The 18,803-nt window shown below is 33.9% G+C and overlaps 1 protein-coding gene and 1 pseudogene across 1 annotated transcript; one reads left to right on the top strand and one right to left on the bottom strand.

Moving 5' to 3' along the window:
- The first annotated feature begins 4,259 nt into the window (after positions 1–4,259).
- Positions 4,260–7,070, top strand: LOC106311633 (E3 ubiquitin-protein ligase SIS3). Its single transcript, XM_013748869.1, has 10 exons — positions 4,260–4,445; positions 4,545–4,583; positions 4,838–4,904; positions 5,042–5,115; positions 5,395–5,533; positions 5,618–5,710; positions 5,790–5,855; positions 5,928–6,047; positions 6,267–6,380; positions 6,513–7,070. The coding sequence occupies exons 1-10, from the start codon at positions 4,417–4,419 to the stop codon at positions 6,840–6,842; spliced, it is 1,071 nt and encodes a 356-aa protein (XP_013604323.1). The 5' UTR covers positions 4,260–4,416; the 3' UTR covers positions 6,843–7,070.
- Positions 7,071–14,150: 7,080 nt separating this feature from the next.
- On the bottom strand, positions 14,151–15,995 carry LOC106309018 (annotated as a pseudogene).
- Positions 15,996–18,803: the final 2,808 nt, after the last annotated feature.

The raw sequence follows: 18,803 nt of genomic DNA, 5'->3' as shown, positions 1-18,803 counted from the left end.
TTTTTTTTTTTGCATGATTAATTGAAAATGCAACATTACCAAATTTTGTCGCAAGTTATTTAGAGATACTATAAAATTACATTTTCAAAAATACATTTAATCAAAATATCCTAAGATTTGAATTTGAAATTTAGTAAAGTAGGATTAAATTTATAAATTTCTATAAATTTTTTATAAATATTTATAAATAATTTTATTAGATTAGTTTTGTTTTACATGGAAAACTTAAAATATTTAGAATAGTTATCTTTAAAGTAAATTAAAAGGTGGTGTTGTCAAAAAAAATTAAAAGATAATATCTAATCAAGTGATCTTGGTCTAGTAGTAAATGGTTCACAATTGTGAGTATCCCAATGAGTTTAATTTTTCTTGGCCACCTGGAATGCTTTAAGTGGTATGAAAATGTGGATCTTTCAGACTTCGTGGTGATTAATCCTCAGACTTAAAAAACCTTTGGAATTACGAGAAAATGGCCGTTTCCGACTCTTACTATTCATATAATGTCTTTTTATAATATGACCTAAACTAAAAAATAATTCAAATTGTAAACTTAAATTCTGAATCGTGTGCTTGACTAACATTGCGTTAGTCAACCGTTATGTTAAGACAAAACGACGTCGTTTTGTAATGGAGAAATAGTTTAAAAGGTTGCGGTTGCTGGGAGTCAAACAATCGAACCTTGGTCTCACGGTATAATACAATCTTACTTACTATTGTGATACAACACTTCTATTGTCCCTTTATTAAATTTAAAACATCTATATTTGGATTTATATATTCTAAGAGAAAAATTATTTTTGCTTACAAATTTTATTTAATACAAATTATAATTGCATCAATAATTTAGGTATTTTAAGTTTCTTACACTTTACACATGTAATAAAACTAAAAATTATATTTCATAAATTATTCAATCTAATTTTAAAACGATATTTCTTAAATTATCTAATTTAAAATATTTAAAATTTAAAAATCTATATTTAATAGTGATTATATTTTTTTCTTAAAAATCAAAACCTAACTTTTAAAATAAATAATGTAAAAAATCTAAATTATTGAAATTTGAAATATAGAGATTCTTAAAATTTAAATATTTAAAATTAGATAACTATTTGGGAAATATCATTTTAAAATAGTTCAAAATGAAATTTGTAAACAAAATTAAAACAAAATTAGATAACTATTGATGCAATTATAATTTGTACTTAATAAAATTTGTATACAAAAATAATTTTTCTTTAGAATATATAAATCAAAATATAGATGTTTTAAATCTAGTAAAGAGACAATAGAAGTGTTGTAGCATAGTATAAGACTATATTATGTTTGTGGGTTTGGTTCCCAGCAAATACAAATCTAAAAAAGAAATTTCCATCACAAAACAACGTCGTTTTGTCTAAGGTTGACAAACGTGATGTTAGTCAAAGTAGGTTTATGCACACGATTCAGAGTTTAGGTCTATAATTCAAATTATTTTTTAGTTTAGATTGTATTTAACATTTATCTTTTCTTTGGATATAAAAAAAAACACGACAAGAATAGTTGAAGTCGAAAAATGCTCATTTCCCTTGGATTCACACGGTTATCAAAAAATTAAAAGATTTGTAATAAAATTAAAATGCTCAATTCTAAATTCCAAAAACGGGCGCGTATAGATACGCGCTCCCTCACATCTCTCCCAAAGCGACTCCGAAACCCTAGCTTTCTCTGTATCAATCGACGGCCACCGTCGTTGCTGGCTCTGTCCACTGAAGATCTCTCCCTGATTCTCAGTTATGGCGTCTTCTGAGACAGATCTCCTTGCTCATTTTCTTTCTGAAGTTTCGCTTAACAACTCTCAATCTACAGTAACCACCACCCCTTCTGCTTCTGCAACCCTCACGCATGAAATCCTGCTGTAGCTGCCACAACCACCGTCGCTGAAGAAGTATTTTCTCCGGTAATCTCTGATCTTAAACTGAAGCAAGCTCCAGATCCTAGATGGCCTTACCTCAATCGGTGGTCATCGAGCCTGGGAAAATATGATTCAACACGAGCTGTGTCAGAGCTCATACCGGCGCATCCTCCGACTTCCGGAGCATCTCCACTGTTATGGTTGAAGCAGGTTCCAGTGTGTCTCCAACTGTTACAGTTGAAGGGAGTTCTGGTGTGTCTCCGACTGTTACGGTTGAAGCGGATTCTGGTGGGTCTGCGACTGAAAATGCTGAGGACGTGGTCTGCGGTTCGGTTTGGTAAAAGATGCTTCAAACCGATTTAACCATCTTGGCTCCTCCGGCAATATCTGACAATGAAACAGCCGAGCTCCCTTCCACTGGTTCACCGTCACTCTCAGCCGAGCTCCCTTCCATGAACTCAATGACGTTGTTGAGAAATCACCACCAACTGATAGAGTCACTGATTCCGCTACTGATTTGCAAGAGGATTTGGAGCAAGAACCAGTTTTTGTCCGATCCTTAGGAGCTTGGTCAAAACCTCTCCACTTCTACACTCCACCGAAACTTGCAACTCCAAAGCTCGGTATCTCGGAGGCCGTAAAAAGCCAAATAGCCTCATTTTGGCCTTCAATTAATGAAGCTACGGTTGCTGGCCATAAGCATATGAAGGGGAAAATTATAATTCCATAGAAAATTACGTCTAACCTTCCAGTTGAAAAAAATTCCGCCACCGCTACTGAGAGATGACGGAAGTCTTCGATTTCCTTGGGCTGCTCGTATGAATCAATCTGCGAGAAATCTCTTCCGTGCTGCTGAGCCTACTTATCGACTGGATGGCACTCCTCAGGTGACAATCCCTGCTAAGGTTCTTCGTTTAGGCCCTGAAAATAAAGAAGAATATATCATGGGTCAATTCCATAGGTGTTCAAGCCCTCCCGGTGGTCTTATTCAAGCTGTATTGAATAGGTTATGTGGTCGGGAATGTAGGATAACTTGTAGGAAATTGGGGGACTCTACTTTCTTGTTCCATATTCCTCATGAAAGCACACGCAAGTGGGTTATTCAATGAGGAGTTTGGCATGTTGATGACTGTCTCCTCTTTGTTGCCCCTTGGAGTCCAGTTAACTCCTTAAAAACCCCGAAAATTTCTATTTTACCGGTGTGGGTGAACCTTAAAAATATCCCAGATTCCTGCTTTTCTAGATTAGGAATTAGCCATATTGCATCTGGGCTGGGAGAGACAATGCTTACACATAAGCCTAGATTAGATCCTACAAATATGGGAGAAGCTAAAGTATTAGTAGAGGTCGAGTTGGATAAACCTTTTCCGAAACTAATTGCTTTAGATGATAAGCAAGGCAACATCTATGTTGAGTATACATGGATCCCAAGCACTTGTGAAAGATGTGGAGCACTTGGCCATAAGGAAAAAGAGGTGTCTTATACCTTCTAAGCCACAAGATTCCGCTCCAAGTTCATGTACCAAATGAAGAGGTCCATTTGGTGGAGATAGATAAGCTGCTGCAAAACTCATCAGAAACACTAGCGAGCGTGTTAGAGCCTAACTCGCCCTTGACTCCTGCCCATCTAGTGCACAAGATCACTACAAACTCTTCATTCAATGCACCTCTTGAGGTCCTAGTTCCTGCTACGTTCACTCATTCGCATGAGGTAATTTCTACTTCTTGTTTAAAAATTGGAAACACTTTACCTATGTTAGCAGTCGAAAATGCTGCTCATCTTCAGTCACATGTTATGGAAGAAATTCCATCAAAAGTAATCATTTTGGAGGGCTCTTAAACATCTGAAAATGAGCAATTAATTAGTCATCATCTCCAATCACCCACAACCATCAGCAATTCCACATGGAGCAAGAGATCCTCCCAACACATGGGAAAATTGATGGTTTTGATGAGGTAGTAACGATTTCTGGTTATAATACAACTAGAGGAGGAAGACAGATTAAACCAACTCAAAAAATTCAAGATATGGGATGGACTAATGTTAGAAGAAAAAGGAAACGAGGCCGTCGTGGCCGAGACAACCATATTCACTAGCAATTGTCGTCATATATTTTCGATTAAGATTCTTATGTGGATCTTTCTTTAGGGTGTCCTCTCATCCTCTATTTGTTGTTCTATTTTTTAAACTTGTTGGTGAAAGCTCATACCTTGTGTTTTTTTTATGCATTTTAATAATAAAGTCCCGTTACAAAAAAAAAAAAAAAAAATTAAAATGTTGTTGGCGACCAGAGCTCGGACCCTTCTAACCGAGGGAGAGGTTTCCTTTTTCTGTAAATTTTATTAGTCGAGAGATTACTTTGGCTTCAAAACCCATCTCTTTCTCCTTTCTCTCCTAAATCCGCATCAGCTGAGAATTCTGAGTCCCACGGCTTGGGATTCGATTCAACCATTTTCCGATCTCGAAACTCTCTCATAGGGTTTCTCCTTCTCTCAGATCTTAGCTCTCCTCCACCTCTCTAATGGCGATGAGAGGTGTCGATTTCAAGTGGTGAGCTTTCTTCAATCTTTCTTCTTTCATTTGGGTTCATCTAAAGGACACGACTTTCGAGATTGCGTGGGTGTCTGATTTGTGTGGGTAACGTTGCAGGTACGATGGGTTCTTCTTGTCGATGCTTGCCACCAGTGTGTATCCTTTTATATATATATATATATATATCTCTCTGCGTGTTGGGTTCTGCAAATTTTTGTTTTTTTTTTGTCGTATTTGTTCTTGCTTGCATCGAGCTGGAGAGTAGTTTACTCCTAAAGATCCCATTTTTATGGTTCATCTCATGGAATTGAGGAACTATAATAATTTTCTTCTTTTTTTTTTTTTTTCTAGGGGTTTAAGGTTGATTTGGATGACCTCTCTATTTCCGTTTCCTTAATCTGTCTTTGTAGAATCATTGTTGCTTTCAATTGGAAGAAGTATAGTGCCTGCGATTACCCTTTGCATATTTGGATTGTGGTTGGTGCCTTTTCACCTCAGCTTCTTCTTTTTTTTGTTGCTCTTACCTGTTTAGCTTCAGTTCTTTTGTGTTCCTTTCCTCATAAATCTTTTTTTTTTACTTGTTCATTGATTTGCTTGTCTCTTAACTTCTTCAGGTCGATTACACCACCGTCTTTATCTTCCGCGTCTTTATGTTTGTTGACAATGGTCTTGCTGCTGGCCTTGGCTTGTAAGTTTCATCTAAAGCTCCTACTCCTAGAGTTACCATGAATTTTTTGAAGGCTTTGCCATTTGTAGAATCTTCATGGTTTCCTTCCTAGACTTGTTATTGAAAGAAGAGGCTGTTTGCTTTGTAACTCATTGAAAAAGATTAGTCTTGTAGACTCTTCACACTATCTTTTGAAATGCAAGTTTGATTTCAGAGTTAGCTAGTTGCAACGTTCTCCTTCTTGTTGTTTATATGAGAATGTCTGGTTAATTTATTTAACATTGAATTCTTGTATATTAGGGATTTTGGAAGTCAACAACGAAACATTGGGTTTTGTGGGAGAGTGGTGGTGCTATCCGTCCTATCTCTGCTGCTGTATCCATTTCTGTGGGCTTGGACTGTTATCGGTACTATATGGTTTACAAGGGCAAAAAGCTGTGTAAGCACTTCTTATGATCATGTCATAAGGATTATTCCTGTTGCAAATCCTGTTTCTGAGCTTTATGTATTTCGCTTGCCATAGTTACCTGAAGATGGCCAAAAATGGGGTTTCCTCATATGGCTGATGTTCAGCTACTGTGGCCTCCTCTGCATTGCTTGCATCTGTGTCGGAAAGGTAAGGCTCTCATCAAACTTTTTTGCTTGCTGGTCTGAAGAGGAGGACACCTCGCTAATATGAGTTTGCTTGATGACAGTGGCTGGCGCGAAGAAAGGTGCACTCACTACGTGCGCAGCAGGGAATTCCGAGTTCAGAGTTTGGTGTAAGTTTCATTTTAGTGTTTCTTTCTGACCCTCATCTGAGTATTTATCAATGTCTGTTTTCTTGTGTCTAGATTGTGGTTGACATGATCAGGGTACCGGACTGGGCTTTTGAAGCGGCAGGCCAAGAGATGAGAAGCATGAGTCAAGATGCTGCTACTTACCATCCTGGACTTTACTTGACTCCAGCTCAGGCAAGTCCCCTCCTTTTGTTCTCAATACGTTAAGCATTTAGTAACTTGGTCCTTTAACATGTATATGAGACTCCAAGAGTTCTCTATCCGTGGTTTCAATCTCACATACTCAACAGTTCTATTTTCAAGCATCATTTGAGTGTGTCCAAATTTACTTTTTTTACCATATCACCTTCGCATGATTCCTAACATCTGATGGTTGATGCTTTGGAAAAACAGACAGAAGCTGTTGAGGCACTCATTCAAGAACTTCCAAAGTTCAGGCTAAAAGCTGTCCCAGATGATTGCGGCGAATGCTTAATCTGCTTAGAGGAGTTCCAAATTGGGCATGAGGTACTTTACGTCTCTGTTCTAAATTGTCTCCATTGCTTTCTGGTAGATATATTAATAAACACTAGGCGTTCGGTACAATACTGTGCTTGCGTGCTTTCCGTAGATGAGCGGAAATTGTCTAAATTTGTACAGGTTAGAGGATTACCTTGCGCCCATAATTTCCATGTGGAGTGCATAGACCAGTGGCTGCGTTTGAACGTCAAATGTCCTCGGTGCCGGAGCTCGGTCTTTCCAGATCTTGATCTCAGCGCATTATCCAACCTCCAGAGCTCAGAAGCACAACAGCCCTCCTCACAAGGGAACACACAAGCTCGGTACATAAGAAGCCAACCACAAAGCGAGAGCTATTTCTTGAGACTTCAACCCGTAATTCACCCTGTCCACACAGACATAGCTCTGGAGACTGCAGAGAATGTTGGAGTTCCTCCTGTCTTGGCCGGTGGATCTCTGTCTACGAGATGAGAAAAATAAGTTTGAGTCTGAAAATTTTACCATTTACTAACTCTTTGACTGATTGAAGGGTGTAGAAAAAAAAATAAACATTTGGAGTCTACCCCGATCCCCTTGAAAAGTTTTCACCTTTGAGGCTTTGACAGTCTTGCAATGTAAATAAATTGTGGTTGAAAAAAGGAAAACATCTTGGGGGGCTTTACATTTTTTAAGAATGAATAATTGTTTGTTCAGACTCTTAAGGTAGAGAATGTTCATATATCTTTTACTTAGTTATGGTTTCAGGTTGACAACAATTTTCTATTTTGTTTACCCAAATCATGTGATTTGGTTTCACTAACATACATTATATACATCGAAGTTAATATGCATCATATACATATCGATTTTGTACTAATCCTTTCATAAAACCTGCACTCAAAATTCAATTGACGAGAGGTTTTTGAAAGCGTTGGTAAGGTGATTACGAATACTAGATTTTTTAACCGCTTAAGATATTATATGTATTTTTCAATTCAAAAAAAATAATGTATAATATTGTATTACATTATTTAAAAAATATAAAATAAGACTATATAACATAAATATATTTTTTAAATTTTCTTCGTGGAAATCATTATGTTGTTTGATTGTTGTACTTGATTCACATATTTGCATAGATATTTGTGATAGATGAATAACTATATTTTTATTATCAGTAAATAATATATATTTATTATATAATATGAGAAAAATGAAATTATTTACTTTCTAAACAAACTTGTCTCATGTTGGGGACTCGGTTATAAACATATCATATTCGAATGAGACATTTTTACGGTTATCAAAGTTCTTAACAGTCAAGAAACAAATCTGAATATCAAAACAATATCTCATACGATCTCTTTGTGGAATAACTGCTCTGAAGAAATTGAATTTAGGCATCAAAAAAGACTGGAAATGGATGTGCAGATGTGTTATCTAAGTCAGCTTTACAAAGTATTATTCATAGTTCATCCTTTCTTAAACATCTTGAAATAACTAATGATAATTAATAATAAACTTTTGGCTAGCAAAAGAAAATCAAATTTGTCTAATTATCGCTTAAATATTTTATTAATATTGTCTAAGAAGCTTTCAAGTGATATCATAGTTTAATTTTTATTAGTTTTTTTTTGTTAATTTTTAGAGTTTTTTGTATTTAAGATTTTTTTCATATTAAGCTTCTATTTCTTTCATAGAATTGATATATATATGTCATTAAAATTACCATCAAATCAGTTTTACTAATTTATTATTTTGTTTTTAATGAAAATATACTTTTTAAATAATTTAATTTAAAATAAAATTATATATTAATTTGCTGTATTCTAAAAATTTGATTGATTAAATTAATTTGCTTTGGTGGATAACTTAAGAAGTTTTCATATGAATCAGGGAAAGCAAGCTTATGTTGTTATATTATATTTATTTATGTATATAAAATCTATATATAATGCTAGTGTAATAAAGAAAAAACATTATTTTTTTTGTAACTTCAAAAAGATACATTATTACAATTTGTAATTAATCAAAATTGAATAAAATGGTAACTAAATATTTGTAAATCTAATTGTTTTTTTTATCTTGTTTAGCTGGATTCTCATGAAAAGAAATCGATAGGTTAAACAAATGTTTCAAAATTTGTTGTGTTATTTTTTTGTCTATAAATTACAAAATTTATTGAATTGATATATTTAATTATTGCATTCTTAAATAATATTTTATTAAGACATTACAGAACTATGTTTTGAGTTGTTTTGTCAAAATTGTACAAAAATCTATGCTTTTTCATATTTGTCACGGAAATTTATATGTTAAACTTACTTTTACAAAAATTTTAACTTTGTCACGAAAACAAAAATCGAAGGAAAGCAAGCTTATGTTGTTATATTATATTTATTTGTGTATATAGAATCTATATATAATGCTAGTGTAATAAAGAAAGAACATTATTTTTTCGTAACTTCAAAAAAATACATTATTACAATTTGTAATTAATTAAAATTGAATAAAATGGTAATTAAATATTTGGAAATCTAATTGTTTTTTTTATCTTGTTTAGTTGGATTCTCTTGAAAAGAAATCGATAGGTTAAACAAATATTTCAAAATTTGTTGTGTTATTGTTTTGTCTATAAATTACAAAATTTATTGAATTGATATATTTTATTATTGCATCCTTAAATAATATTTTATTAAGACATTAGATAACTATGTTTTGAGTTGTTTTGTCAAAATTGTACAAAAATCTATGCTTTTTCATATTTGTCACGAAAAGTTATATGTTAAACTTACTTTTACAAAATTCTTAACTTTGTCACGAAAACAAAAATCTATGTTTTTCATATTTGTCAATGTTCTCACACTTTCAAAGAATATATTAGCTTAGTCACTTACTTATTTCTTCTTACAAAACAAAGTATCGGAGTCTTGAAAGTTGAATTCATATTATTGTAACTGTACATAAGAGTTTGTGATTACATACTTAGTGATTCTTGTATATGTGTCCAAGAAAGTTTCAATGGCTTAGTGGTAAGTCCCTATGTTTATGTCATAGTAACCCGGGTTCGATCATTTCCTTCGCATTGTTTTTTCATATTTTTACGAAAAAATAAATGAGATGATGTGGCAACTTCGGACTCTCTGATTGGTTGATTTTCCTATCATATGTGGACAGCCTATCTGAGGCTTATATTCCCCTATCTGAGGCTTATATTCCCCTATCTTGTTTAGTTGGATTCCCATGAAAAGAAATCGATAGGTTAAACAAATGTTTCAAAATTTGTTGTGTTATTGTTTTGTCTATAAATTACAAAATTTATTGAATTGATATATTTAATTATTGCATCCTTAAATAATATATTATTAAGACATTAGAGAACTATGTTTTGAGTTGTTTTATCAAAATTGTACAAAAATCTATGATTTTTCATATTTGTCACAAAAATTTATATGTTAAACTTACTTTTACAAAATTCTTAACTTTGTCACGAAAATTTGTCACGAAAACAAAAATCTATGTTTTTTCATATTTGTCAATGTTCTCACACTTTCAAACAATATATTAGCTTAGTCACTTACTTATTTTTTTTTACAAAACAAAGTGTTGGAGTCTTGAAAGTTGAATCCATATTATTGTAAATGTACATAAGAGTGTGATTACATATTTAGTGATTCTTGTATATGTGTCCAAGAAAGTTTCAATGGCTTAGTGGTCTTCATATATTTATGTCATAGTAACCCGGATTCGATCCTTTCCTTCGCATTGTTTTTTCATATTTTTACGAGATGAGATGACGTGGTAACTTCGGACTCTCTGATTGGTTGATTTTTCTATCCTACGTGGACATCCTATCCGAGGCTTATATTCCCCTTTTATTACTTAACTAGGGCTGTTCCCGGGCTACGCCCGGGTTATTTTCTATGAAAATGTTAAAGTAAAATATCATATTAGATTAATACATTTGTTTTCTAAATTATGTTAAATGTAAAATAGTAGTAGGATTAAAATAATAATTGAATGTAAAAAAAAATAGAAAAAATATTATCGATGGGTATTGGTAATTATTGATACAATGATTATTTTAATTGACGTAGGAAGCACTAATGTAAATTTAAAAACATTTGACTGAGTCATTTGCTGTCTTGTTATGCCATCAGGCTTAGGATCGCAGTTTATTTCTCTTTTGGAAGCGTTGTATGATATCAATGTCGCTGTCAAAGTAAAAGCGCGATCCTAGTGTAGTTGTGAGTGATAGTTTCCCTGTAAAAGTGAAATATTTATAAGCATTTAGTTTGACATAAACTTTATGTTTTGTTTGTTACTTCATGTAACCGTGGAATGATACTTGTGATGATTACGATTTGGTTTTTCCGGGTAAATATGCGGTTTAATCCCCTGAAATTAGCTGCCTCGTTTTTCCAGATAGTTAGACGTACCACTTTGGATCTATAAAAAATTATTGTATTATATATTTTTTGGTAAAAACAAATCTTATTTAATTAAATGTTAGTACCTGTCTAAACGCAATCCAATGATGATCTTTGTATTTTTGTTGTGGTTATATATATCACTTTCTTAGATGAGGCATATTCGGCCAACAACATCCGTGGGAACAATTTTTTTATGTTACAAAAATAGAGAATTTATTGGTATGTAAGATAGGTTTTTTTTTACCTGAGAAGAAATTGGTGGCACTTGCTAAGCTGATCAACTGGGTGTAGTGCTGGGGACGGAATATGCATGAAGGAATTGGTGGAATGTTTTCTCGAATTTGTGTAATAATTGTTGTCTCATTGATATTGATTATGCATGGATGAACAGTAAGCTTGTACCGTTGGTTATTGGGAAGAAGATTAAAATATCTAATGTGATAAATTTCCTCTTCCTTGAACCGTTGGTATATTTTGTCAGACGGAAAAAAAGACACCCTCCCTTCCATTTTTTGTTCCTGTTTAGTGGTTAAAAGCAATCATTTCAAAAGTAGTTGGAGTAAAAAAATATGGTATTTCTTAGACAAACCTGGATGTCAAGACAAATGAAAGTTGTTCGTAGGAAAGCGTTTTTGTTTTTGTGGTTTGTGATAGGCCACATCCTAATGATCCTAACGATTATTGGTTGTTGTCCGAGGTTGTCGCTTTGGTTGTTATGATCTTCGGCTGCATGTCCTGCACACATGAGAATGAGAATTATTTTGTATTGCCCATCTTTTATTTTTTGTATATTTTTATATGTGGGTTGAAATTTTTTAGGCGCGGAAAATGCTTTTAAACTTATTTATTTTAGGGGATAATCTTCGATAATTTGGAGTTATTTTATATTATTTTAATCCCAAACGTATAAGTGATGATGTTTTAGCTTTTATTTGTTTGATTTGTCAAACTTTTTTGGTTTCCGAAGTATAGTCGATCAGTTATATGTATTCTTTGTAGAACCTCAACTCTTGCAAATATAAACCAAAAACGCAACCCACAAAGGTAAAACGGTTCAATACTTATACTTAAAGTTTACAAAATATAAAAGCATAGATGCTAAAGAATTATTTTTTTTGAAATACAAAACGAAAATTCAATTATGCTGTAAAAAATAAATAGTATAATATTTTGAAATTTTAATTTAATAACAAAAATTCATAAACCTTAATACCATAACATACACAAATATTCTATATCGATAAAATTTACTAAAATAATATGATAAATGATATTATGCATAAATTTACTAAAATAATAGGGATATATTACTTAAACAAAAAAATATATATTTACTTATAATATTCTGCAGTATACTAAAATGATAAGTGCTAGAGTATATTTTTTTTAAACACAAAATGGAAGTATAAATTATCCTAAATAAATATCATTTATATGGTATAACTAAATAAATTAAAAATGTATTGTATGCAAACTGTAGAAATTAAATAATACATTTTGAAGGAGGTTTCCTATTTGATTAGCTTAGATTATGAATTTAGTATTGAACTCAAAATTTATTAATATGTAATAAAAAATAATAGCAAAGTAAGATATCCAATATAAATCATTATATTTTAATAATGTTGAATAAAAAATCTAAAAAATAAAATTATAGAGACACAATATATAATACTAAAATATAAATTATGCATTTAAAATGATTACGATAATATCAAAAATGTATATTTATAAAATGAAAAGTATCCGGATGGACGTGCGATTCAAACTCTAGTGATTATTAAATTTGACATCGGAAAATGTTTGACATAGTTTGGTGAGAATTCATATTCAACGGTTTGAGAAGGACGCAAATTCATCTCTATGTTAGATACCTGGAGAGTTGCATATGCATCACTGAATTCATAGTGAGATTCAATCGTTTAATTTATAATTTTCAAAAAAAGGGTTGAAATACAGAGAAGAAGGAATTGTCTATTCTCTACTGGAACTGTTGGAAACATGAAACGTGACTATGATCAAAAATGCAAAAAAAAAACAAAAATAGAGAACAAAACTCACTTGCTTTTCCTTTGTTGACAATATAAGCTTGCTAGTTTGTCCATAATATATCTTTGAAGTTGAAAGAATTTGAAGGTTTCTTTAAATTGGTCACAACTCTGCAATAAACAAACTATTGTACACAAACTAAGAAATAATAATCTATAATATTTTTTACAAAAAAAATAAAAATAAAAAAATAATCTATAATATTGAAGTTTTTTTTTGTAACACCTATAATATTAAAGTTATATCACGTTTTTTTCTCCTTGCACTACTTCAGTAATCAAAGAAAGAGAGAAACATCATGTCATCACATTTATTAAATTTTACAAAATTTCTTCATCTTTCATTTTTATTATTCAAGCGAAATATACTAAAATAATATCTAATATTCTATATATAATTTTAATCAATAGTATATTTTAAAACCCCAACAAAACAATTAATATCTATATTTTCATAAAAATAATTTAATACAAAATTATTAATATAACTCTCAAAAATACAAAATTAAAGAACACATTACTAAAACTCACAAAATAAAGTATTTAAAATATCACCAATAGGAACCTTTATTTATCACTTCGGTTTCTTCACTTTTTCTTTACTTTATAACTGTCAACTATTAATCACACCAAAAATATATGTAAGCAATGATCTTAACAAATGAGAATTTACAAATTACAGATCTAGATCTTCCTTTAAGTACCAAAAATTGTTTATGCTCAACTGTATTCCTTTTCATATGATATAGCATTTACCAAGTAAATAACTTTGAAATCATTGTTCCACCAAAAGTACATATCATTTAAAGGGACCATAACTTGGAGACCAAGAAATGGTTCGGATGGGGACCATAACTTGGAGACCAAGAAATGGTTCGGATGGGGACCATAACTTGGAGACCAAGAAATGGTTCGGATGGGGACCATAACTTGGAGACCAAGAAATGGTTCGGATGGGGACCATAACTTGGAGACCAAGAAATGGTTCGCACAATCCAAAAATTCATTTGCAGGATGCCCTTTATTCCCATTAAATCCCACCACCAAACTTTACACACAATAAAACCCAATTTGACTTGAAAAAAACATCAAAAACGAATACAGGGGAGATGAATAATGCAATACAATCACACTAACATAACATACACAAAAGTAATCGACCAAATATATCCTCTCAGCCAGGAGTTTTCCGGAAGTCCAGCTTCTTCCTGAATGACCAAAACACAAAACCTAAGAACCACATAATACATTGTTTGCATTCATGTGAGGTGAGAAAGAAAAACAACGTATCATACTGTCTCCGATGATGGCGCTAGCTCTTAGGCTCGCTGCGACTGTCTTTGCCCTCGACCCACAGCAGTCTTAGACAAAACCTCTTCAAGATATTCACATCGACCTTAGTGGTGATCGATCCACACACATAATTGCTTTATTGCTTCTCTTTTCTCTTCTCCAAGTCCAACCAAAGTCTCATCCTCTCCTTCTCCTTTTCATCTTCTATTAATTTTTCTCCAAGCTTCTTTATTTCCTCTCCTTCTCCTTTTCATTTTCTCTTACTTTCTCTCCGAGCTTCTTTATTTCCTCCTCTTTCCTCTCCTTCTCTTTTTCATCTTCTCTTACTTTCTCTCCAAGCTTCTTTATTTCCTCTTCTTTCCTCTCCATCTCTTTCTTCATCTTCTCCTTCTCGTGATTCCTCTCAATCACCCAATTCCTCGCAGCCCATAGTAGTTTAGATGCCTCCATTACCGTTTTCTCATACTTCCCCTGCTTCTCCGTGAGTTTTTCAGACATTGATTGAAAGACATCTAGTGTTGTGTTCACTTTCTCTGCTATCTCTTTCATCATACCTCGATAAGTCTCATGAGTCACTGTGAGGCTTTTTTCAAGCAATGCTTGTTCCTCTAAGTGTTTAGCTTCTTCTCTCCTGAAAGCTTCCTCTTTCTCTGTTAGCACCTGTTCGGTTACCCTCAGTTTCTGGTTGGATAAACGTAGCTTAACCTCGATGTTACTGATCTTCTCCATGAGAGTTTCTATCTCTTCTCCTTTCGTTTCTAGCTCGTTACGTAAACTCTCCATTGTCTCTTCATGACCTGCGATTGCAGAATCTCTGGATGATACTTCATTACTTGTCTCCTCCAATAACATTTGGGCTTCTTTGTGATCCTCTGTTAGCTTATTAAGTTCTTCGTCACGTTCTTTTAACAGTTGGTTGATCTGTTTGTGTTCCTCTCCCAGCGTATAGTAAGCAGCTTCTTGCTCTATCAATGCTTTTTTGACATCGATGATCTGATTAGACAAATCTGATTTCTCTTGCTTCTCTCTATCAAACTCTGATTCGGTTTCACTCTTCTTCACCTGCAGAGAATCAAGTTCATGCTGCAGACTGTTGATCTGTTCTGTTAACACCACTGTATCAGCAGAGGCTTTGTTTATCTTATCCATTAGCTTAATCTGCATTGAAGCTTCATCGCCTTTGCTCTCCATTAGCTTCTCTAACTCTTCTTTTTGAGCAGACAGCGACTCTAGTCCTGCTCTTAGGCCATCGATCTCAGCTGTCAGACTCTCAGTTGTGGAGGATGATTGCTTCTCCTTATCCTCAAGTTTTTGGGTTAAAGCAGAGAGTTCAGTTCCTTTGTCGTCCATTGTCTTCTCAAGTTCCGAGATTCTAGCAACCATTTCTCTGTTTTGCGCTTTAGTTGCTCAACTTCAGTGGTCTTTCCAGCAATTTCTGTCTCAAGATCTACTGACTGTAACAACTTCTCAACGGTCCCTATTGTTGCTTCTAGTTCTTTTATTTGCACCTGTGATTTGCTTTCCTTCTCTGTCAGATGTAAAAGTTCTGCTTCTTTCTCAGCAAGCTGTTCTTTAAGTTTGCTTGACTCAACTGTGAGTTCCTGTAACGTGATCTGTACTCTTTCGAGCTCCCCTGAAGTATCTGAGATTTTAGTGGACATGGATTTGTTTTCTTCCTCTGCAATCTTCAGACTTTCACTCAGATCAGAAACCCTTTGTTCAGATGACTTCAGTTGCGCTTCTAACTCTCTTAGTTGAGTGGATGATTCTCTCTGATGAGTCTCATGGATATCCCTCAAGCCGAAAAGTAAACCGAGAAGTTCCTTGTCTTTCTCATTGTGGCTCTCTTTTAACTGTCCAGACTCAGACATGAGTTCTTGGTTAGAGCAGTTCAAGGGTTTTGATTTGTACAAACGAAAGTAAATCAGTATATAAAGGATGAGGAATAGAAGAAACTGAAATGAAATCATTAAGAAGTTGATTGATCAAATTTAAGTGGAGTTTTGATTGAGAAGAAGTGGATCGATTAGAACTCTAGGGTTTCAAGCGTAGAAGACGAAAAGGTAAAGGGAAAGATCCTCGTGACTTCCGTCTTCATCGGGTTCACGCAAACATGGATAAAAAATAAAGCCTACAGATGATGCAAATAAAGCCCAACCCATTCCAAATGAAAGGAAAACGTGAAGCCCAAAAGTAATTGAAGCATGTCTGACGTGTCCAAATAAAATGTTGTGATTGGAGGAATATTTGAAGTGACGCGGACGTGCTAGAATCTCAGCATTTTGGCCTTTTAGTATTGTGATATATATATATATATATATATGATGGTCTTAGAGTTTTATTTTTGTCTATTTATACAACTTTTTCGTGCATAGTTTACCTTTAACATTGTTGAAGGATTTTGGAGGAGATAAGTTAGTGGCATAATCGTTTTAAGTAGTCGTCAGTGAAACCTATTGAATCTCTAATATTTGAGAAATCAGTTTTTTAGGGATAGATGGACAGTCACGAAGGCTCTCCTGAGACAGGAGCTGATCGATGTTTTGTTTCTTCTTGCTTTCTTCCTCGCTAAACCATATTAACCGTGGGATCGTCGTATCCATAATCTGAGATTAAGGGTTTCTCCGGTGCCTTTCTCTTGGGCCGATGTGACCTCGTGGAGCTCGCTGAAGGAAGAAACTGATTCGCGTGGGGGATGAAGTCTTCTCTCCTATTTCTATGTGTTAGGAGATCGGTCTGGGAACCCTACATCTTGAGAGTAAGAAAGAAATAACAGATAAGGAGAAAATAAGAGAAACTTAAAAATCTTAAGTTTTCAGATCTAGTTTGTCAAAAATATATTTTCCCCCATTTTTTGGCGCTTCTTTTTCACTAAGTCTTTTAGCTGTAAATGAATTATTTTGTTCCGCTCGACATTTACATAGCGTTTTAATGTTGTATGTGCTATTTAATATACGCCTTTGAAAACCGAAAAAACAAACATAGCAATACATATTCGGAACGCTATCTTAAATTATGATATATGTCAAAGATAGCATTCTCGACTAGAACGCTATTTTCTTATGCTATCTTTACCCTCTTCCCTTGTAGTGTGTTCCTCACAAAACCGTCTACTACGTTGCAATGGTGAGAACTAAAAGAAAAAAAAAAGATAACAAAATAAATCATATTTTAGGGTTTCTTTTACAAACCTAGTTTAGGGTTTCTTTCTAATTTTGTTTCTCTCCTCTCTTTTCTGTAGATGGTGAACTCTGTGTTGAGGTTGACATGGTTGCAGACTGTTCTTGATTTCAACTCCTCGTTCTTGCATAGAGAAACGATGATTGCTCTCCTAGCTATTCTAGAGATCATACGCCGTGGTATCTGGAACTTCTTCAGGTAGCGTCTTGACCAAGAAACAATCGATAAATGCTCCTCAAACATCAGTTCTTTTACTTACGATTTTGGCTTTGTTTGGGTTATGACTTACGAACACAGGTTAGAGAACGAGCATTTGAACAACGTGGAGAAGTTCAGAGCATTCAAATCAGTTCCATTACCGTTCAACTACAGTGAAGAGGAAGGCTCGAGATAGTTGGGTATATAAGATTGGACCTATTAAAGGTTGTTCCAAAGAGTGGTGTTTCTATTTTGTTACTGGTATTGCTATAGACTCCTTGTAAGGAAATTAGCATAAAAGCTTAGGATAAAACGGTCTTGCCTAAGGCTTGTGCTATCTAGTCACAATGTTCCTAGATCATATTTCAAACCAAGATTGGTCCATAGACCCACTGTATAAATTAAAAAAGAATCATCAATGTTGCTACCAGAGAATTGTGCCATACCTGCAAGCTATTAGAGCATCCATATATTGTTAGTCAGGCGTAACCGTAGTAGCTTAGTGCCAAAAAAAGAGATGTGAAGTCAAGAAAAGAAATCACTTACGGATCCTCCTAGCGTCTGCAAGCTAGTTAACCAGTTGAAACAGGAGAAAGATGTGTTGCTGTAGGACAAACCTTGAAGAAGTGTTGATCAATGATCATTGGATCCAAGAATAAACTCTCTATCATCCTTCAAACAGTTTGCTTCTATAGTTACAAAAGATTTGTCTGCAGTCACTCTAGGCCATGAAGAATCTTCATTGCCTTCTTATTTGATAATCATTCTCCATCTCCGCAAAGCTACTGCAGCCTCCATCTTTCTTCTTCATCTCCGCAATGATGAATGTGGCTTCAACGCCACTCATGTGAATCAACAACATATTCAGCACTGGCTCTGTTTGTATTTTAGAAGAATATAAATGGGCCAACTTTGGAAGCCCATTATAAATCAGCATGTTGACGAGTACAGTAGGTTATTTTCATGTGAGTTAACATTAACACAATCAAACAAGTAATAAAAGGGGAATAAGAGCCTTAGATATATTGTCCACATCAAATGGAAAAATCACCCAATGAGAGGGTATGATATTGCCACATCACCATGACTTAAATAGAGTGGATTTTCGTATGGGTTCTTTGAAAATTATCAGATAGGCCCATCCCAGCCCATGCAGAGAAAGGACAAAAAAATCTGTATTGTTTCACGCCTCAGTTTCTCCCCCGACTCTTCCACTTCATCTTCTTTGATGTTTGAATTTCTTTTGTGTCACTTTCTTAATCAATGATGACCTTAAAACCTTTCTTTTGCATGTTTTTTTT

This window comes from Brassica oleracea, chromosome C8 (genome assembly GCF_000695525.1).
Source record: "Brassica oleracea var. oleracea cultivar TO1000 chromosome C8, BOL, whole genome shotgun sequence".
In the NCBI taxonomy this organism is placed as follows: Eukaryota; Viridiplantae; Streptophyta; class Magnoliopsida; order Brassicales; family Brassicaceae; genus Brassica; species Brassica oleracea.
The sequence above is the reverse complement of the archived record's forward strand: the minus strand, read 5'-3'. Positions and strand labels throughout refer to the sequence as shown.